A 24,075-nucleotide genomic window follows, 5' to 3' on the forward strand; every position below is an offset into this window, starting at 1 on the left:
ATTCGGGATCTGGAACATCTTCGGGAAAGAATAACCACTGAAATTGCTGCTCTGGAACCACGTATGTTAAAGACAATTCAAAGAAGTCTTGTAAAACGTCTCCAGAAGTGCGTTGAGAATGGTGGCGAACATGTGGAGTACGTTCTTTAGTAGGAACACGTCCTCTGTATCATTTCTCCTATGGTTCCAGACTTTATAGCCACCCTGTATATACAGGGTGTTTCTAAAGTTCGTTTCCAACGCGTAAAAGGTGATTCTACAAGTGAAAATAAAGACAGAAGTTCGTGTGACGAAATGCCGAAAACGGCACCCATTCGGATTTATTGAACTCGGAAAAGGTGCGAAAATTATGTTTACAAGGAAATAGTGGCACAACGGCCAACCATATGGCCGCGGCGAAGGGCGTTCCACAAAGGAATGCGGCATGCTCTATTCAAAAATGCACATGGCAGATGTGTGAAGTTGATGCGCAAGGGATTCCCCAAAGGAAGCGAATGGGACTGTTTGAAGTCATGGGGGTAGGGAAGGGTTTAGCGAGATTTGTTATCCACGGAAAGTGATATGTGGAGACTGACAACCAAGAAGAAAGCGAATATCCGTAGTGGACATCACCATTACGTAGAAAAACAAAAATGGCGGTGGTGCTGCGCTAGGTTGCTTTGTGCCAACATGTTCACTGTGTGCAGGGTGGAGGTGCCGAGGGGACCACATCACAGACGATTTTCAAACTGTTTGCCATTAACTTCCACACAGAGATGACAACGCCGAATCAACGATTGTCTAGTGCGAGCAAACAAACAACCCCGCGATGTCTGCTATCGTCCCAGCGGCGACATTAATGCGTGCAACGAGATCCTCGACTGACACGACAGGTGTTTCGTATACGAGGCGTTTCATCTCTCCCCATAGAAAGAAGTCCAGGGGAGTGATGTCCGGCGATCTTGCTGGCCACGGTGCAGGTCCACCCCTACCAATACACCGATTGTGGAACAAGCCATTGAGGAAGTGACGCACATTTTGACCAAAAATCGTGTTGGAACCATAGTTCTTGCCTCAGCAGTGCAAAGGGCACGTCCTCCAACAGTTCAGGCAAAACGTCACGAAGAAATTCATGATATGTGCCACCACACAGGCGAACAGGGAACATGCACGTCCCAATCATGCACTGGCTATAGCGTGCGTACTGGTGTCAGGACGATCCCTGACAGCATTTAACACCGCAACCACAAACTGATCTGTGCGCACATTTCCTGGTCTTCCAATTTCTCGACAGGGTGGTAGCACTGATCCTGTTTCCCGAAATCGGATATGCACTCTTTGAAAGGTGTGCGACAGCAGCCTCCTATTTGGAAAACGTTCCCCACACAAACGCAGTGCTGCATGGCTATTACTTTCTGCCTCGCCATAAATGAGATGCATGTCTGCCAGCTCCTCTGCGGTGTATGCAGCCATCCCTATTGCTGGATATCTGCCGACCCGTAGACGACAAACACTAGCGCACTGTACAAGATGGGCCATACCTATCGATAACACCTAGCAGTGCCTATTCCGAGGTTTGCCCAATTCGTCAAGTTCACGTCCTTCCACTCGTACGTATTCAACCGCAAACGTGTGATGATAACCTGATGCGCGGTGATGCTGATATCGCAGCATGTGAAGCACGAATGGTGCTTTCCTAACGAAAGAGAACTGTGTTAGCGCCCCTAGCGGGAAACGCCAAAGTCAAGGTCACGTTTCGGCCTTTCTGCATGTGGGTACGTACAAATATCAACACCACAACATCGCGACCAAAAACATTACCCACATTACAACGCCCGGGTCGCCCAAGCTAATCACTCCATAAAATCCTTCCCTACCACCATGACTTCAACAGACCCATTCGCTTCCTTTGGGGAATCCCTTGCGCATCAACTTCACACATCTGCCATGTGCATTTTTTAATAGAGCATGCCGTATTTCTTTGTGGAACGCCCTTCGCCGCGGTCTTGTGGTTGGCCGTTGTGCCACTATTTCCTTGTAAACATAATTTTCGCACTTTTTCCGACTTCAATAAATCCGAATGGGTGCCGTTTTCGGCATTTCGTCACACGAACTTCTGTCTATATTTTCACTTGTAGAATCACCTCCTACGCGCTGGAAACGAACTTTAGAAACACCCTGCGTGTGTGTGTGTGTGTGTGTGTGTGTGTGTGTGTATACAGGACCCATATACAGGATGGCGTAAAAGTCAGTTTACCAAAAAAGCACATTGATAATAGTATTACGATCTACTTGTATTTTGTATGTATACTTGAATTTTGTGTATAAATTTGAATTTGTGTATGAGTAAACTGACTTTTTCGCCACCCTGTATATATAGGAAGTCAGATTTGAGGAATACTGGAGGATTTCTACCAAAATGACAAACAGTTGTGTGTTCCATCTAAATCCTAAGAACAACGGTTCGACATCGTGTTCTGAAGATTCGGTATTCTTTGTGTCTAGAAGTTGACGAGCTGTATCTTTGCGGGTGAACCCTGCCCAAGCCCGGCTGCGCAGTAGAAAGGGGGAGGAGCTACCGGCTGCGCGTCATTATCCTTGCGTTCTGCCCTTGCTGTCGACCACCCAAAGGGCGATTAGGTGGCAACTACATAAACGTATCTCTCTCACACTCTGCGCGGAGTAGCCAAGGCCACCCGCAAAGATACAGCTCGTCAACTCTAGCAGGTACTGGCGTACCGACGAATTGATTGGAGCTAGATGCTCTTCCGGCATTCTGACACATTACGTGCATCAAGAAATGAACTGATTGGCATGTGCAATTTCCAGATATTTTTTTGTAAATACGCAGAACCCGACGTAGCTGGACCGTTGGGTCATGCAAGAAACGCGCTACTACTGTCTGTTTTCATCAGCCACGCACACAGTTGCGATTTCACGTGGATCTAGTATGTATGTGGCTGGGAACTCGTGCTGAAAGAGAGACGGATCAAAGCAACGTTGTTACCAAGAAACCTCGTTCGTTTATAAATCAATGGTGAAGGTCTCCGACTGAATCAAAATACAAGCTCATGGCCGATGGAATATTGTTCGTTATCGCTCGACATGCAATAAAGCATTGTTGAAAATCATTGTTGCGTGCAGGAAAACCATTACAATTTGTACATAACCGCTATAAGTTTTAACAGAGGCAATAATAATTTTCAATCTTGGATCGCGACAGGTCAAACTGAGATGTGAATCAAACTCAAGAATCATTAATAAATTCAAGGCGACGTTTCGACATTGCTAACGTGAAAAAAACCCGGTAAATTCTATTCTGTGTGTATGCAGTCTTGCAGTACAAATTCGTGGTTGCCACCGACATCTATTTTCTGTGCGGCAAAACGTACCTATGCTGATAATACGGTAGGAAATGTCGGCCAGTAGGGTAAAATTGCAAGGTCTCACCCATGCATGCACCTATCACAATGTGGCAAATGTTTATTATTATTATTTTACTGTCGGCTTGGAATCACAGAGTCCCGGATTCGATCGCCGGTGGTGTACTTACTACACGGTGGTTTCGAGTTCAACTATAAAATATAGGCCCAGCCCGATTAGTCTATCTGAGCATAAAAGTGATCTTATAACAAACTTTTAATTTTTATTATTATTATTTATTTATTGCATTAAGTAATGTTACGTACCCAATAGGCCTAATACTTGTAAATAGTTGCTAAAGTGAAACAGAGATGGCAGCACTAGGCGTGTAAACAAGATCATCGCTGTATTATAGACAAATGATAGTGTATTTAGGCGTAAAAGTAAATTAGAAAGATGAACAATAATAAAATGCAATATAGGAAAAAAAAGAAATGATATAAAGGCGACCAAATTAATAAAGATAATGGCAAAATTAGCAAAGTGCTCATATGCAAATACTACATGCAAAATATAAAGAAGTGAATATACCAATATAAATTTGTGTCTCCTAACAGATCTATCATCTGTTGCCTTATTACGATCCCCTTGGTGGATTTTTTTATTACATCAGTGGCGCCGCGTTCCGATCGCGACCCACAGCACTTTTTGGCTGCGTCACAATCGCTGCACAGACTTGAGAGCGCTTTGTCAACCGCAGCACCAAGTTTACACTTGTGGTGGAGAACAGTACAGTTGGTGGTGTCGTGTTCTAATCGACGACCCAAGGTGGGTTTCTAGATTGGATATTAGTATTGGGAAAATAAAAGGCAAAACTTTCTGGGATTTAGTCGATTCAAATAGGGCAATCAATAAAGCAAAAGATTCGTGATATAAGAAGATAAGTCAAGTCCGGATCTAGAAGAAAGTCCGAGTCCATATCTAGAAGGAAGTCCGAGTCCATATCTAGAAGTAAATGTCTGAGTCCAGAAGGAAGTCCCAGCTCGTATCCAGAAGGAAGCCCAAGTCCAGACCCAGATCCCGTAGGAAGCCCACACAAGTGAATGTGAATGTGACGACAAGCAAATAAGAACTGTAGCAATTGAAATTTCTGAAAACGCCCGATTACTTCTATATGAATGTCTCATGTGTTCTCAACTATAATTGTCATGTATAAAGAAAGATATAATATAATCGATTAACTGTCTCCATTTGTAGGCTTACTGTCCGATTTCATTTCTAACAGAACCCGTACCCTGAAGATATCCTAGCTGTGGTAAAAAGATGTGCACCTTAGGGAGGTAGCAGGAAGTCTCACATACTGGTTATCAGAAATGGGTATAGTGTCCATACAAACTTCTATTTATATTATAAATTACTTTTTATATATATATTTGAGCCGCGGTAGCTCAGTCGTTACGGCGTCTGCGAGAGTCCCGGGTTCGAACGTCGGCGGGGGAGAACCGGGATTTTTTCCACCTGTTCGAGCGGCTCTGGCGGCACCCAGCGTCGTATAAATTGGGTACTCGGAGGAAACTCTGGGGAGTAAAGGAGGCCAGGGGCGCAAGAGCCACAAAGTACTACTTGAATAATTCGTCACTGCCAGATGTTTGGTGGTTCAAACTACTGAAATCAAGGAAGAAGTTAAAAAAGAAAGAAAACTCGCGTCATTACCATAGGCGTCGCCAGAAATGTTCGTGGGGGAGGGGGTCAGGCAATGAATGAAACTTGAATAGTCAATACAATAATTATGTTTATTATAAAATAATAATTATAAACTAATAAAAAATATTCCAAATTTATTATTATTATATCCATAGGGAATTTTTTCTACTCCATCCACCAAATGAGTGAATATCCAGCACAACTGTTTTGTTTTTTTACACACAGTGAACTGAAATGTATAGTTCAGTTCTTCTACTTCGGTATTAACTTTTACAAGGGTTGGATAAAAAGTAATGGCAAAACTGGTATAATTGGTACTTGACTGTATTGGCAGAGGAGCACGTGTTACATTCCTTCAAAGTAATCGCCCCTCATCTCTACGACCTTCTGTCACACGTATGGAAGGCGTCGTACACCGTCAGCGCGTCCATCTCTGTCGATGTCCCGCAGTGACCGCCCTATAGCACGTATGATGGCTTCGCGCGTGCCGTAGTGCTTCCCGCCCAGTGGTTCCTTCATTTTGACAAAACGGTCGTAATCACACGGTCTCATACCGGTGAATACGGCGGATGTTCCAGTACCTCCCACTACCAGTTATGCAGGAGCGCCGTCACATTGTTCGCAGTGTGACACCTTGCATTGTCAAGCAGGATGATGGGACACCGTGCCGTCGCTTTCTTCTTAATGCGAGACGAAGGTGGTGTTGCAAGAAGGTGCAGAAGTAGGCTGCGTTGACCGTCTGCCTGAGAGACGTTGTTCTTCTTGCCTAAACATATTGTTAGGGCGCTTGCACTCTCGTCCTCTGTTTCAGAGCACTGCTGTTTTTGACTGAATAAAATCGCTCCCACTCACTGTACTTCCTCGTCTGACATTCCTTTATCAGCCACGAAACGCTTGTGGCGCTGTGACTCACCCCTTTCACGGGACAGCAGTGTTGCCATTACTTTTTATCCAACCCTTGTATACACATCGTTGGAAAAAAATTAAATTTTAGTACGTGTTTGTTGTGTGCCCTTTTTTATTTTTACTTTGACGTCTTATTTTTACTTTGAAGTTGTCCAGCTTCTTATGGAGGTAGAGGATGTGACTGCCATGCGGGGAACGCTGGTTCATTCCCCGGGGTGGGTGATTTCAGATGGAAAATTTCTCCACCAATGTCCCTGCGCGAAGCGGCTCTGGGGTTCACCCAGCTTCTACTCAACGTGTGTCTACGGCAATTCTGGAAGATAAAGCCGGCCGGAGCGTGATGCTCATTACAACACTTCCATATCCTCCCCTTCTCAACGTGCCTTAACAACATGTACAGTCCGAGGGGGCAGCGTTACCTTTTTATTACGTCGCTTATAATTTAGTACAAATTAATGTCGTCATGGGTGACAAAAGAGAAGCCCGCTTGCAATTCATGCACGAAACGTGTTATACGAGTTACATCTCATCTAGAATAGAATAACTGTAACCGAATTACTGCAAAGAAACTGTAACTCAACTGGTCGCAGAACCAGGCCTAAACAGACCTCGACCTGTAATTTCGATTGATTGATTTGCTTATACTTCGCTTTTACGCCACTTTTCGCTAATTGCGAAGATGGAGATGAGTGATGATATCATGAAATTGATGAATGGACACTCAGAAAGATCCATGCGCAGGCCGGGATTCGAATCCGGGACCCCTGGCGTCGTAGCGCGATGCGCTAACCACTCCGCCACGGGGGCCGGCTTGTAATTTCGAACACTGCGCCGTAGCAAGGGACATGTTACACAATATCACACACATTGCGCGAGAATGAAGATATTTTGGCTTCGATAAAAAGAAAGAAAAGCAGATAACGTTCGCAAATTTGAAAAGAAAATAAAAGCTTTACTCTTTACCCTTGAGAGCGCTGTACGTACGTATACGAGATAAAACCTAACTTCCGCCAAGGACGAACGGGTGGGTAGACCCCGAAGGTCGCTGTAATAGCACAATGAAATGCCTGTGTTTATGCGCCTAAATGCCAATGAAGCGTGTCTTCTTGGTGCTAATTGGACAGTTTTGTCCAAGGTGACGTACAGGGTGGCTCAAAAGTAGCGCTGTAAAAACTTCGAGCGTTAACATTACGGAAAACAGCCTTCCCGCGCGTTGAGTGCTCGGCTCAGAACATCACCTTCTAGGTTTATGGGTTCGAATCCCATACGCAATGAGGATGAATTATCATCAGATGAAAGTGATGCAAGGACGCTTGTAGAGCGAAACCCCTAACCAGGATAGAATCCATACTTCCTTGCGACTGTCCCTCTAATTTCAGCTCGCAGGGTTTAGCGTAAAGAGGTACAAAAGTTCCGTTAAAAAAAAGAAAATGCAACGAAGTTAAAACCGTAAGATATATTCCCGCAGTTTCTTCAATTATACATACATCGATAACTTTTCTCAAAATCTTCACTTTTCTGGGTACTACCGTATAAGCTTGTTTAAGAATTAACAATACATTTCAAAGGAATTTAATTTATAAATGCCCAAAACGACTGCTTCCAAGACAAGGTTGTTCCTCGTGTGGGTCTTATGTATTTCATCTCACCATCATTGGTCTTCATCGTCGTGATTATCCTCAGGAAGTAGAAGCAAATGAAAATAATGAAAATTTGCATTGTGAATACTTGAAGTTATGCCCTAACCCAGGCTTCTGAGGTGCAGCGCATAACGGTAGATTGATTGATTTGCTGTTTTAAGTCCACTTTATGCACAGTAAGGCTAATCGGGACTGGGCCTACAGTTTAAAGTGGAATCCGAACCACTATGTGCCTTCACCGGGTATCGAACCCGGGACCCCTTGATTACAAGGCAACGACGCTACCACTGCGCCATCGGGGAGGCCGCATAACGGTAGAAAAAGAGAGGATGGATCCATATGTAAGTTGAGCGAATTTCAATGTGTTCTTCAACAAGACCCTAATAACTGCCAACATCTCCTCATTTTAGTCACAAGAAAATTAGCGTTAATGTGGAATTATTTAAAACATAATAAAATGTATACGTTTTGGATCTCTCGCTACCAGATAATCCACAATGGCATGCAAGGTTGTATTTCAGTAGCGTTAATTGTGGGAATTTCTGCCTTTGCTTTAATATTATCAAAGCAACGCTAAATTTCTTGTAATTGTACGAAGTAATGCACAACATCGAAAGGCTTTTCTGTAATAAAAACTTCGTGGGAGGCAAACTGTAACCCGCTGTGTGTGAATTAATTCAATATTTTGTTTCATGTTCATTTTATGCATGACCAATGGTTATTGGAGCTTAATATGATGGGATATTTGATCATTTGGTGTTAATTAACTTTGATACTCGTGAAATATTAATATCCAATCAGAATGCCAATATTAGCGAATAATCTTCTTACCTTCATTTTTCGCAAATGCAGTAACACTGAAAAAATGTTAATTATTGCAAGGCAATACTAATAGATGTGCAATGATATATCATGCTCATTTTTTTTATATTTACAATAGAATGGATTAATGTGAATTTGACATACGTAATTTATGTAGTATTTTGCAAATATCAACGTTGTGTTGAACTTTGTACAAAAGACACACTTTCTCAACATGGTCAAATTGCCTTATCAATTTGTATTTGCTCTGTAGTGAGTAGCAGTGTGGAGAATGCTCTCGAAAGAATGTTGTCCTGTACATCGCGGTCTATCGCGTTGGACACTAAAGTGTTAATTAACTGTTAGCACGTGTTGTTACTCTTTGTAAAACCAACTACGGAAATATCTGCGCTGAGGTTCAACAGGTTATTGGCCCAGATACGTTCTACTGCGCCCGTGAAGTTTGGTAGTTTGTCGAAGTCCAACAGTAAGTGTCGTTGTTCATCCGAGTGCAACAGGAAGTGTCCTTTGTCCTTCTAACCGGACATGCATGTACCGGAAGGTACATGCATGGGGAAGTGTTACTTTAAGTAGATCGTACCAAATACACATGTGTGCATTACCCCCCAAAAATTCTGCTGAAGTGTGCTTACTGTCAGCTTCCGATACATTGCAAGTTTCTAGTGCAGCACGGAATCAATGTAAAAACTGATGATCAGTTTTGTGAAGGCTGTGTGGTTGGCAAGCAACATCAGAAAAGTTTTGGACAACGGGTTGCTCGTGCAGAAAAAAAGAGGTGAGCGAATTCATTGTGGACCAATGCAAACAAAATCACTGGGTGGTGCAATGTATTTTGTTTGTTTCAAGGATGACTTTTTTGAAATTCCAAAGTGTTTTTTTTTTTTTTCTGAAACAAAAATTGGAAGTTGCTTCAAGACTAAAACAGTTTTTAGCTGAAGTCAGTGTTGCAGATCATGTAGTGAAAGAATTGCTCACCGGATTTGGGAAGGAATTTGATAATGCAGAACTTACCGGATTTGGGAAGGAATTTGATAATGCAGAAGTGAAGGCTTCATTGAAAGAAAAGGGAATAAATTTCAGAACCACCATGCCTTATACACCTGAACAGAACATTGGTTGAATGTGGTCGATCCATTTTGCATTCCAAAAATCTTCCAGTGAAACTTTGGGCTGAAGCAGTGAATACTGCAACATATGTTCTGAACAATGGACCAACCACTGTAGAAAAAAAAAACATATGAACTTTGGTATGGAAAAGACAAAGTACAGATCATTTGAAAGTGTTCAGAACAGAGTGTTTTGTTCATGTACCAAAGCAAAAGCGACAGAAATGAGACAAAAAGAGCATTAAAGGTCTTCTGATTGGTTACTGTGATGAAAAGGATGGTTATCGCATCTGGAATCAGAAAACTGACAAAGTGTTGCTCAGTCGTGATGTTGTTTTTGCCAGTAAAAGTCTTTTGAAATTGATTCACCAGAAAAATCAGTAATGTTTGAATCTACTGTGGAAGAACCTGATAGCCCTGGGAGTGAGTCTGCATACTACGATGATACAGGAAACAGATGCATCACAGGAGATGTAACTGGTGGAAGTGAACCACGTTACGAATTGCGAGATCACCAAAGGGTGCAGAAACCAGTGTGGTAAAATGGATATGTGTTACAGGTAGATTGCTTAGAATCGAGCTCATATAAAGATGCCACGTCATCAAGAAATGCTGCAGAATGGAAGATGAAATGCAGTTTTTAGCTAAGAACCAGACTTGGATACTTGTTGAACCTCCAAGCAATAAGAAAGTTCTTGCTTAATCGATGGGTTCTAAAAGTAAAGACCAAGGCAGATGGCATTATCTACAGATTTGAAGCAAGACTGGTAGCAAACCCTTATCTTCAGAAGAGTTGAATCGATTACGATCACACCTTTAGTCCAATAGCTCGATTTGATACTGTACGAACTGTGGCGAGTGTTGAAGCTTGTGAAGGGATGAAGTTAGCTCAATGTGATGTGAAAACAGCCTTGGTGAACTTGATGAGGAAATCTATATGTATCAACCTGAAGGGTTTGATGATGGAACTGGTCGTGTGTGTAAGCTAAAAAGGAGTTTTTATAGACTGAAGCAAGCACCTCCCTCATTGCTGGAATAGACGATTTGTGAATTTCATGTCGAAGCATGATTATGGATTATTATGTCAAAAAATTAGATTCAATATTGTTTCATGCTTCTCTTGGTAGCGTTGGAGAAAAAGTAAAGCTGATTCCAGTATGTTCAATTGTGAGGAAAATGGAAAGAAAATGATCGTATCCATCTATGTGGATGATGATTTGGTTGCAGGCAAGGCAATGATGTTGAAGATATCAACAGTTTTCTCGGAACTCTAAAAGAAGAATTTGAAATAGTGGTTGCATCATCAGAAGATAGTTCTTTTTTTGTATGTCAAGACAACTATACAAAGAAGATTCTTGAGAAATTTCGCATGAGTGAAGCAAATGCTGTGTCAACACCTGCTGAAAAAGGAAGTGTAAATTCAGGAGATTTAAACACAGCAGTCAGTAGACACTAGTGTGCCTTACAGAGAAGCAGTACCAGATATCTCCTATGCTGTTGGTCTAGTGTCACGAGCAATGGACAGTCCCAGAGGATCTCTTTGGCAAGCAATGAAACGAATTTTCAAACATCTACGAGGAACCACTGCTTATGGGGTATGCTATAGTCCAAATCATAATCCTGGGATCCTGTAAGCCTTCAGTCATGCAGATTATGGTGGAGATCCAACAACAATACGCTCAACAACTGGAGTTCTATGCAAGTATGCAGGCGGAGCTTATCCTGGATGAGCCGGAAGCAGAAGTCAGTTGCTCTATCAACAACAGAGGCTGAATTTGTGGCAGCCAGTGGTGGAGCGAAGGAAGTGATATGGCTAACAAGACTTTCGGATGAGATTACTCATCTGACAGGAATGCCCACACTCCTAGTGGACAATGCTAGTGCTATTAAGTTGGTAAAAACCCTGTATTTCATTAACACGCAAAACATATTGCAGTGATTTACTATTTTCCAAGAGAAAATTTTCAGGAAAAAGTGTTAAATGTGGAACACATTGATGCTGAAAGTCAGGTAGCAGACACGAAACCATTGGCAAAAGTTGGGTTTGCTAAATTATGTGGCTTAATGGGAATGGGAAATGTAAAGTAGTGTACTTGTTACGTTAAAAGTGTAACAATGTTTTTTCTATAAAAGGAATCTTGTGAAAGTTGTTTTTGGGGGGAAGTGTTGAACGTTGTACAAAAGACACACTTTCCAAACATGGTCAAATTGCCTTATCAATTTGTATTTGCTCTGTAGTGAGTAGTCTGTGGAGAATGCTCTCGAAAGAATGTTGTCCTGTACATCGGTCACGTTGGACACTAATAAAGTGTTAAATAACTGTTAGCACGTGTTGTTACTCTTTGTAAAACCACCTACGGAAATATCTGCGCTGAGGTTCAACACATTATTTGCACTTGAAAGTGAAAAATGCAGTTAACAAATCAAACATTAGCAACCGAAAAACAGATGTTACATAAAGTTATTATAAATCACATTACATGATTAGCAGAGTTCTGTCTTTTATTAAAATATCTCAGCAATGCATGAGTAGGTGAATGTATCATGTTTAAAAACTATTGCATACCAGAAAATAATTGAAAAGAAAGCATTAATTACTATCATTCCATTTAATGTCTTAAAAGATAGCTGCCAACTAGAAGAATGATTCCAACTTTTCCTTGCTCATGTTATCAGTCATTTTTTCAAGTTACCATTTTTTTATGTCAAGAACTGTCAACATACCCGATTATAAGTTTGAGTATTCGTGATCAAGATATCGTGGTAACTCTGACCCAACTAAATATATTGTTATCGCATAAAAAGCTTTTTAAATAAGCAAAAAATATTTGTTTCTTCATTCAAGGGTATAAATCTTTATTTTTCTGTGTTTAATAGATCCTTAGATTCACTCACAAACATATTAATTATGTTACGGAAATTATGCACTTACCAGAATAGCGGTAGGCACAATTTCTGGTATAAGTGGAAGAAAATTGTGTTAAAATAAAAATGCAAATTTTGACCCAAAAAAATAACACAAATAGTGGTCATAAAATTTTTGGTAAAAATTATACTGAAAATAATAATTGGTCCCAAATGAATGTCAACTCCACACAATTGTAGAAATGTTAATTCCTTAAAATTCGTGAAAATGCAAAAATGTAAAAAATGTTGCTAAACTAGTATCTAAAATTTCACTATAAGTTTTGCTGTATGCTTGCACGTATTATTAGTTTTACCTACTTAAAATTGCTCCTTGATGATTCATTATCAGTAAATTATTTTCATTCAAATTTGCCATTTTCTTCATCGTTAGGTTACATGGCCTTAAAACACCCGTTAATGCTTTAAACACATGATCATGTAGTATCTTGTCTCAAGCACAAAACCTGCCTGGAGCCTTGCATGAAAATCAGCAAAATTTTATGTCCGAGTCGACCAAAAACCAAGAATGCTCTCTTATGCAAGCCACATTTCAAATCATAATTTCACTGTTAATACCTAGTGAAGCTTTTAACTGTGCTAATTACAAGGTAGAATCAAAAAGTAAGGTAACAAGTGCCCTGAAAATGTACAACGATATGCTAGTAACTGTTTTCTTTTTTTTGTGTTGTAGGTATTGATGGATAGTATCCCTGGTGACCGCTAGAGAGCAGCACGGTGACACAGTTGCAGAGAATCGCAGTTCGAAGATGGCAGGGTTACTGGAAACATGGTCAAATGTGGAAGTGCGAAGTGTGATCAGGTTTTTGCATGCGAAGAGGAAGAAACCAGCCGAGATCCATCAGGAACTTGTGGAGGTGTATGGAAACAACGTGTTATCCAGGAAACAAGTGTGGTGTTGGTGTAAGGAGTTTGAAAATGGTAGGACTGATATTAATGATGATCAGCGAAGTGGCAGACCGTCAACTTCAGCTACCGACCAGAACATTTGTCAGGTGGAGGGAATGATTAGGGAGGATAGGTGAATCACACTGTCACACATTGCAGATGCACTGAACATTTCGTATGGTTCTGTGCACAGTATTGTGCACAACACGCGTGGCTACCGCAAAGTGTGTGCACATTGGGTACCAAGAAATCTCACTGATTATGACAAAGGCAGACGAATGGGCATGAATCTGAACCACCTGATCCGTTATCAACAAGAAGGGTCGCCATATCTGTACTTCCTAATACTCCCATAAAACTTGTGAAAAATCATTGAACATTCGGAACCATGATCTTAAGAAGACATGTTTTTCGATGATGAAACAGAAAATCAGAGGAAAAATTCACAAAAAATCATTCCTTGTATATTTTGTTTCCCCTCTTCCTTTCTTAAAGCCTAATGAACACCATTAAATGATTACTACTTTCATCAAAAGTGATTTTGATATCTACAAAATGTTTATGTACATTATTCTATAAATTATTTATTTAAAGTGATTTAAACCAATTCACCTTGATCCCAATCCAGACATCAGGAAACTACTTGCGGATTTTGGGAAAATGTTAAATGGTAGTGTTACGATTGCCCTACTTTCTTAGTTTTCTCAACAGTGTGTGTGTCAGAAATTTGTTGGAAATAAGTTTCATTCAGAAATTGTGAAAACCATCACTTCAGGTACAAAAACTTTCCACTGTAGGAAAAGTAGTGAACATTTTCTGTCCAAAACACATGAAATGTTTATTTCCCATCCTGCACAACCTACATTTGTTGACTAATTAGTTTCAGAATTTACTGCTTTAATGTTCTTTTAATTATTATCTTTGACCTGAAAATATGTCATTTCACATTTCCTAGTAGTATATTCTTAAATAAAATTGGGTTCCTCATTTTTACTTAAATGTTATACATTTTACCACACTGTGTCCTATTTTTTTGCTAATATGGTAATGGAACCCCTACTTATGAATTAGGTAATACATAACAACCAACTGTATGAAACACTTGCATAAATTTTTCTTATTGTCATGTCATCAAAAAAGTTACATCCACAACATAAAAGTGTTACGTCTGAAACATTTACAAAAATTTAGGGGCCATTACCCCACTGTACCCCTAAGAGAATTACGTTCATTTTTTTAATCAACAGATTTCGATGTTTTATGTAATATAAAATTGGTTCCAGTGAGCAGAGAACACAAATAACAGATATTTGATCCTAAAGTATGGCCTGCGAAAGTAAAACCTGCCATTTTAGAATACTTTCGCCACTTTTTATTAGTAAAATCAGTTTGCATGCTCACTAATATAGCAAAAGAACATGTCGAAAATAACTATCAGTTCCTAACCTAACAAGGTAAAATTATAGCTGCTGTTGTGGGATGTCCTGTTGGGTGCTATATTCACTTTTGCGAACATTTTGGGCTTGTCTGCTTCACAGTAAAATAATACGTCAAGCTAATAGACATAGTTTACTTAACACATTTCCGCAAGCTAAAAATAACCAAAAACTTTCATAAACAACTAAATTCTCGTAAACCATTCAAAATATTTCACTTTCTCGAGGGGGTACAGAGGGTCAAGCCTACCAAAATTTATAACACACTTATCATCGTTTGCATATCACAAGTCATTCCACAGAAATATGACATCAAGTGAAGGTTTTGTTCTGTTTTCTGAGTTATGTTCAAGACAGTATAATTTTATGTCAATATGTAAAGACTAATTTACAGCCTTAAATCTCCAGAATATAACTGTGCAAAATACATGAAAAATTTAAAGAATATGCAAAAACAAAATTTCAGAATGTTTTAATGGAAATACCATAATCACATCAAGCTCAATAATAACTTTCAGAGAGCACCTAATCTGATCTCCCTAACCTACTCACATAACCATATAAAAATGAAAGGGGGAAAATCATTGTAATAAAAGAAAAGAACGAATACGTGCTTATATGTGTGCATAGAATTTGGTTCATGCATTATTATATTGAAATTTCACATTCACAACTTGGACCTAAGCACTTTCCACATAGTATTTTTCTGACTTACAAAAGAAACTGCAGAGATGCTATGACAACATAACCAAACTTGCCAAAGTCAAGCATGGGAGAAAAATATGGTTTAGTAAGGAAGATACAGCAAGTAGTCATTATACCTCATGGCTGTGTTTATTTAAACATGTAGCGAATTCAAGTAAACGTGAAGAACAGCTACATGTGCAATGAAGAGATTAGCATTTAGCAATAATAAAGTTGGCCTCTTCTTCATTTGGATGTTAAAAACAGATAAACAAAGTCCCTTATACATGACATAATTGGCATGACTAAGTATTTTGTAATGGAGGTGGGGAATGGGATATTTTTCCATAAATAAGGGGTTCGATACCCGGTGGAGACACATAGTAGTTCGGATCCCACTTTAAACTGTAGGTCCAGTCCCAATTAGCCTTACTGTGCATAAAGTGGACTTAAAAAACTCCAAATCAATCAATCAATATTTTCCATAAAGAGGAGTACGGTATCTTTGTTTTGTACACTGTGTTACATTTAACTATCTTTACATCCCTCCTGGGCATGCCACTGCATAACATCATTTCCAAGTGACAAAACGGCTCTGCTAAACTCTAGGGCACAATAGTTAGCACAGTGCACTACGATTCTAGGGGTCCCAAGTTCGAATCCCAGGATGAGCTTCGGAGTGGAGTTTCCCTTCCTATCATAATTCAAAAAGTCTTTACAATGTCCAGTGTTCACAAATGCAAATGAACTATGATAAAAATATTTCCAATGTTTACAGATGTTTTGTATACTTCTTAGCACCATGACTTTTCATACTTTCCAAAAAATGCATCTAGGCCTACTTCCCAATAAGTTAACAACCAGGGATTGTGTGATTCATGTAAAACTAAACCAATACTGCACATTTAAAATATGCATACTAGTATGTTGAATGTAGAATAGCTGGCGCAAAATTGGAATGCTTGAAATTGTATAACAGTATCTCATTGTCCTCTCTTCCTTGCAAAAATAGTTCAAATGAAATAATGGTAAAAATTTACTATTCCACAAACAGATTTCTTCATTTTTACAGAAGAAACTACTTACGGTAATAAGTTCCTATAGCATTGTCTAACATCTGGAATGTGTTTTCTGTCATGTGGGAATGTATCATAGCGGAAATTCATGTTTTTTTGTTGAAAATTAATTCTCCGACGCACAATAGCCTTTGGCGCGTACACCTTCGTAGATCATCGCTCGTCGTGCTTGTGTTTTGTAGATGTTCATTGGGTATGCAGTGTTTCCAACCTTTTGTGTTTTCAACCAAAAATACAAACATAATTAAAATCCATTGAACCATTCACGATAGCCCCAAGAAGCGTTATGTAAGGTTAGGTTAGGCAAACATAATTAAACGAATTTTAACTATGTTTGCCTAATCTAACTAAACCAGTGGCGTACACTGAGTCAAAGGTGTGGACTATCTCACTGTCACAAGGTCCTAGGCTATGAATAGAAATAAGTTTTCCAACTCATAGGAAATCAGGTTGGCAACTCACAAGAAATCAGGTTGCCAACTCCAGAATCACCATCATCATCTCACTGATATGAATCATTTTATTTACAATTTCTGATCGATTTTTCTCCTGCATTTTATTCTCTAGACTTCAGACTTCGCAGGTAGCCTAGCTAGCCTAGAATATACACTCCTGAACTAAATCTAACCTAACCTTACATAGTATGTCTTGGGGCTATCGTCAATGGTTCAATGCATTTTAACCATGTTTGTATGTTTTGGGTTAAGAAGGTTGGAAACACTGCATACCCAATGAAAATCGACAAAACACAAGCATGACGCACGATGATCTATGAAGGTGTACGCGCCATATTGTGTCTTATGAAAGCGAAAAAACGAAAAGAAAGAAGTACTCGTAATGTGAAAGATTGAAATTACTTCCATCAAAAAAGGTGAATACACCTTAAAGAATGTTCCGTGAAGCAGATAGGTAAGTACGAATGTTAAAAATGGGAATAGTAAACTGTTACCGAAATAATTACATCGCTCGAAGCCAGTGTGTTATTTTTCTCCACAAAAGGTTTCGATTTTTTTGTGTGTGTACATAATAAATAGGTATCCAAATCAGGAAGCTTAAGCGTCAGTACATTATCACAAAAAGGCACCGCAAACATATCTTCAGATTCAGAGTCCAGCAATATATTCAATATAAAACACACACACTACATTTAATGTGCAAGTCCTGCTTGGTGAGCCATCAAGGTTTATGTTTACATTTTTGTAATATGTATGTATGTGATTAATGCATAATTTCACGAGTGTGGCACTCTTAAGAAACAGTCAACATTCTTGAACCTAATGAGCTTTCATGTTAGATAACAAGTGTCTTGGGTTGTTAATGACCTGTTGCGACCTCAAAAATTGTTTTGGTCAGCCTTGCGCAAAGGGAATTGACCCGTAACATGCTTTTTGAATTACACTTTTTTGCCCGACACACATTATTATTCACTATCTGTCCAGAGCACAACATAGTGCGAGTTACAACTAATTATATAGCCTAACTATATTCTAGAAAAAGTAAAACACCTTTCCAAAGTGCTATCTTTCTGTATAACTGACATACTGGGTAATAACCGATAACTTGACCGATCGAAGTTCTGATATTGTTGGTTCTTGATTGACATTTATTTTAATTTGTATGGAATCTCATACGCTGTACATAATATAGGTATACAAAACAATAAATTTCATTTTTAAAGCTCGATTGGGACTAAAGCTTTCATAGGTCTCCGGTCTTTCACTTCATACAATTTCATTTTTAAAGCTCGATTGGGACTAAAGCTTTCATAGGTCTCCGGTCTTTCACTTCATACAATATAACTAATTTCTAAAGTTACACTAATATTAAAATTAACTCTTCCCAGCTCAGAATATGAGTGGGCGTATTTTCAGAAGTTCTTCATACCAGATTGACCAACTTAAAAATAGATTATATTTTTAGTCAGTATGTAAACATTCATGGTACTTAGGTGTAATGAACATGGAAAGCGAGATTATGGAACATTTTCTCAGGTAAAAACCACCACAAAATGTGGAAACACCCCCTTTTAATTTAAATTTTAGTACACAATCGCAAAAACATCACGACTTCCTCTCATCATAAAATGCGAACACTCCTTAACAGGCAGGTATTTTCATATATTTGTTTACCTGGGATCCGGCAGTATTATCTTCTTACTAGCTCTGGCCGCTGGAGTGCATTTGCTTTTCTCCATGGCCATCAAATAGCTCACGTCTGCAAGAACTGCTTCCAGATCCGCCATTTTGCGAGCTCTCCTCTTATCCTCAGATCCAAGAACCACACACCAACACCAACCGAAGATTACAATTTAATTTCAGCCCAACATGGGGGAACACACTTTTCAATACTTATTCGATGATTCCTGGAGGCAATCACTTTTCGATTCACAGTGCTCAGTTGAGGTAAAAAGCTTCATTCACTCCGAAAAATACGCACCACTATCGACATATTCGCGTTTCCGTGAACCTCTTACTACTGTAAACACGTTAAGCCCACTGCCTTGACAGACCAGTCACTATCAGCAACTGGCCTCCCATTGGCTGTCAGGGTTGCCGCAACACTAGTTTGATAATTACAGAGAGGTTCGTAAAAATTGAGTGTAACATTCATTTATAACGGATAGCAAAAAGATTGAGGTCCTCTCCTTTAGTAAGTTTGTAAATGTTCTCGCCTCGTGTCTGGGGTTCGATTCCCAGCAGTGCTATGCTCAGTCCAAACGTAACAGGACGAATGAAGCAAACTATGGCAAAATATAGAATGAAGAGCGATAGGTACGGTTCGTACCTAGAGATTTCTATGCCCGAAATGAAAATAGAATTTGGCGTCCCCATCCCTCCACTTGGGACAAAATGTTATTCTCCAAGTTGACACTACCTTTCAAATATTTACGCGGAAACAATTACCGTCACCAACTCCGTAAGGAATACTGTATTTCACAGCATAATCGTAGCAGATTTTTGTCATTTTTTTACAAAAAATTGGGGAAAGGCCATTAAGTGATATATTTAAAAAAAAAAAAAAAAAGAGAGAGAGAGAGAGAGCCGGTATCGCCGGCACTTACTGGGTAAATTGTCTTTGGTGCAAGATTAGGATGCACGGAATACTCGTGATATACGTTAAAATTGAATGGTCCAAATCGACACATTATATATCTTCGTGTCAGTTGGTTTAGCGAACATGTTTCCGGTCCGAAAAAAGTTAATATATTAGTTGTTATTGATGTCTTCATTATAATCGAAATATTACACTTGCACTTGAGAAAATTCACTACAGAGTTGCGAAGTACGGACTTATAAAATTTCGTCTTCTGTGTCCGAAGATTCTGCGCCCCTTTCTTTGGTTTCGTTATGAAACTTAACAAACCAATTTTTGGACTGAAAAAAACGGTGCAACGAAAATGCGGTAAAATACTGTACATAAAAACGTTATTAATTTTGTCCGAACTGCATGCGCTCCTCTACAATAAAACTTGTCTCGTCTTTGATTGATTCATTTGGTTTATTCTACGTCGCTTTTCTTCCTCTTTTGGCTAATCGCGAGGATGGGGATAAGTGATGATATGATGAAATTTATGTAGGGATGCACACAAAAAACACCCATGCTCAGACCGAGATTCGAACCCGGAACCGGCCGGCCCCCGTGGTTAGCACATCGCTCTACGACACCAGGGGTCCCGGGTTCGAATCCTGGTCTGGGCATGGATGTTTGTGAGTGTCCATTCATCAATTTCATTATATTATCACTCATCCCAATCTTCGCAAATTACCCAAAAGTGGAAGAAAAGGAGAAGTAAAATAAATCAAACCAATCAGTTGACACGTTCGTGCCGGGTTCAACAATAGAATATTAGTAGCAGTAATATCAATACATTAATACATGAACAGCATCAGGGACGGCGCCAGGGGTGGGCACGGGTGGGCAAGCGCCCACCCAATCAAATTCAATAAGTACATATACTTGGAGATATATGAATAATTCGATAAATAACTGTATTCTGGTGTTCATAACATGTATATTTTACTTGTAAATATTATCTATGATTGAAATATTCACATATTATCAACCCATAAAAAGCCAATTTTGTCATTAGAAAGTGAAAGTAATTACTAGAGCTATTGAAACAAAAACTGTGATCAAATTAATACTTCCATGAATAAAAGCAGTTAGTAGCTTAGGAGGCTCAAAATTATGCAGGGTATGATCAAGATTAGATCAGAATTTAGGTTGAACTTGCGAACTGCAGCTCCGGGCCTCCACATACGTATATAAATCCCGGCCTGGGTATGGTTAAAATAATCTCTAAATAAACAAATAAAATCATCATCTTAGCGTTACTTCCTCCGGCAAAAAAAAAAAAAAAAGTGCTCCCCTGTGCTTAGCACCACGCCATGAAGGCGTATAGGGGGTGTGGGGGTAACGCCACACACTTTCTTGATCCGGTCGTGAGTGGGGGTGATGTGATCAGCATCACGCCCCTGACCGCCTTTACCCCCCAGGGTTGCCCCCAGGTACCCATGTTATTCGACGCTGGGTGGGCGCCGGGGCCGCTTCCATCGTTAGAAAAGTTCCCGGATTTGAACCGGCCGGGGATCGAACCCGGGACCTTTAGCATGGTAGTCAGACGCGTTACCATTGCTAACGAGTGGCTTATCCTATTTAGAAATCCTCGTTCCATACATAAATTTTGCCACATGAATCAGCCGAAAATGTCAACAGAATCTGTAGATGCAGCTGAAGTAAAGAAAAAAAGTTATGTCACGAAGGATCCAGAAGACGATTTTATTAGTTTGTTTTTAAATCCACTTTTATGCTCAGATAGGCTAACCGGGACTAAACCTACAGTTTAACGTGGAACCAGTGTGCATTGTGCTTCCACCAGAGGAGGGGGAGTCGAACACAGGACCTCTTCATTATAATGCGACAGCGTTATGCCTTTGGGGGAAAATATACAGAAAGAAAATATACAGAAAGAACTCGCACCAAACGTGGCATTTTATCACCACAGAAGATGCGTCCATTTTAGGAGGGTGATTGCCTGAGACAAATATTTGAGACTTTCGGAAAACAACATCATTGTTCACGGAATTAGCTGACTTGACTTGATTCATTAATGAAACGCTGTGCAATTGAAACTACCATCTCAACTTTCTAAGAGGTATGAACTAATGCAACTCCATTTTTGGAAGAGTAAGTTGTGGTTGATTTGTTATATTTAACCTTTAAACAACCGAGCCGGTTTTCGAATGTAACCCCTCTCTCGCCGCGGCCTTTGCGCGCGATTTTTAAATTTTTACACTTATTTCAGAAAAACGTTATATCTCTGAGACTATTTGAGCAATCTACTTCGGATAACTTTTGTTTGAAAACAAAAACATCGGAGCACGAGACCGTGCACAATTCAGAAAGCCCAAGTGAGAAAAACGGGGTTGGGAGGGGTCAAGTCCCCAAATTTCAATGAAAAAAAAATTGCTGTTCGCTCCCTCTTCTCCCGTTATTTTGGAAAGTGGGCGCAAACGTTTGCATTGTTTTCAAAGAATAGACTTTCTGCAACAAAGTGAAACTTGTTTTAAGTCCCTAGTTCTCATACAGGCTGAAATATGACGCAATATGTACAATTTGCATTTTGGCTAAAAATAGCTAATTTGCATATTAGAGAAACGGGGAGGGGGTGGGTTTTCTTCCACATGACATTCTTTCAAGTCCCTAGTCCTCATAGAGGATGAAATATGACGCAATATGTACAATCCTGCATTTTGGCAAAAATGGCTAATTTGCATATTAGAGAATAAATTAGTATATCTCGGAGACTATTTGAGCAATCTACTTCGGATAACTTTTTTTTGAAAGCAAAAACATCGGAGCACGCGACCATGTACAATTCAGAAAGCCCAAGTGAGAAAAACGGGGTTGGGAGGGGCCAAGTCCCAAAATTTCAATGAAAAATCTGGCGTTCACCCCCCTCTTCTCCCATTATTTTGGAAAAAGGACGCAAACTTTTGCATTGTTTTCAAAGAGTAGACCTTTTGCAACAAAGTGAAACTTGTTTTAAGTCTCTAGTTCTCATACAGGCTGAAATATGACGCAATATGTACAATTTGCATTTTGGCTAAAAATAGCTAATTTGCATATTAGAGAAAGGGGGAGGGGGTGGGTTTTCTTCCACATGACATTTCAATGTCTTATCTCAACATCTGTCAGCGTTTACAACCTCACATACAAGTATGAAGGTCCTAAAAACACGTGAATGTTGTAATCGGCACCATGAGTCATATATGACCCATTGGCTGTTTTCGCCTATACTTTCTATGGGTCGTATATGACCCATTGGCTGTTTAAAGGTTAGTCATTTTTCTGCTAATTTTGATAATGACGACGATAAGGTTCAATGGTGATTAGATTTAAAGTTACGAAGGGGCGAAGACAAACACAAGCTGACACTCAAAATACAAACCCTCATTAATTATTACTTTGACAGTGGTTCCAAGCGCCAGGGACTCGTTGCCTGAAAGAATCAAGTTTCCAGGGTGTGCTGCACAGGATAGAGGTTGACATTCTAGTGTGTTCGAAATGGTCACGCCATGCAACCCAAATCATTATGAAAAATAGATGAATTATTACTGGCACGGTGATCAACTTCCATGAATTCCTTGTGTCCTAAATCATTTTGTTACCTCAAAAAATATGTTCATGTAACAAATCATACGTGTATTGCTTCTCCCGCATTAGTAACATGACAGTTCAGAAAATGAATAGCCTTTCATTAGCCTAGGAATACTTCATGGACAATGAACAATGAATTTGATTTCCGTGTGTATTTTAAATCATTCATAATAAGACGTTCCTTTTAATCCAAACATTCAGTGGCGGCGATTAGGAGTAGTGTTGCCCACGAGACGAGACTTTGGCCTGTCTCGTCTCGTGGAAATGCTGTCTCGTCTCGAAAATATTCATTTGTCAAAGGGACACATGATCAATCTCGTCTCGTCTCGAATTTTTAAAAGCCTGTCCCGTCTCGTCCCGTGGGCAACACTAATTAGGAGGACCGGGAAATGGAGGATGCAGTTCCCCAGCCACATTTTGCCACTTTTTGCCACCGCACTATGGCCTCTTTATGCTAAGCCTTTTCTACCAAGAAAAAGTACATTGTCCTTGCCCCTCAAATGTTGGCACCCAATCGCCGCTAATACAAACATTCAGATAGATTTCTCAGTTGTACAAACTTTGTAAGCTAAGAAAATTGACCCCTAAGGAGTAAGAAAACTCTTTCAGTGAAAAACGCATACGATGAAAATACTATACTCAGGAACATGCATTCAAATTACGAGAAACTTCACAATTGTCTACCATCGCACTTTTTATCATTATCGCCGAATACATAAAATCAAGTATGTGCCTTGTATTTGCAACACAAGCTTAAACCTAATTCACATTTATTTCACTGTATTAAAACATGCATGAAATAATGTGATTAGAATGTATGGCTGGGGTATGGCTGCGCATGGGTAAACACTTCCTTGAAATAATTGTGTCCTTTAGAGACAAAGCG

General features: G+C 39.7%; 1 protein-coding gene across 1 annotated transcript in view; it reads right to left on the reverse strand.

The window, feature by feature from the left end:
* Nucleotides 1-19,019, reverse strand: part of Gprk1 (G protein-coupled receptor kinase 1) — a 292,624-nt gene extending 273,605 nt beyond the window's left edge. The window contains exon 1 of the mRNA XM_083123371.1: nucleotides 18,659-19,019. Coding sequence (XP_082979497.1) covers nucleotides 18,659-18,771 — 113 coding nt within the window. The 5' untranslated portion in view covers nucleotides 18,772-19,019. The remainder of the gene's footprint in view (nucleotides 1-18,658) is intronic.
* Nucleotides 19,020-24,075: the final 5,056 nt, after the last annotated feature.

The sequence above is a fragment of the Lepisma saccharinum genome, chromosome 6, assembly GCF_977018435.1.
Source record: "Lepisma saccharinum chromosome 6, izLepSacc3.1, whole genome shotgun sequence".
Lineage (NCBI taxonomy): Eukaryota > Metazoa > Arthropoda > Insecta > Zygentoma > Lepismatidae > Lepisma > Lepisma saccharinum.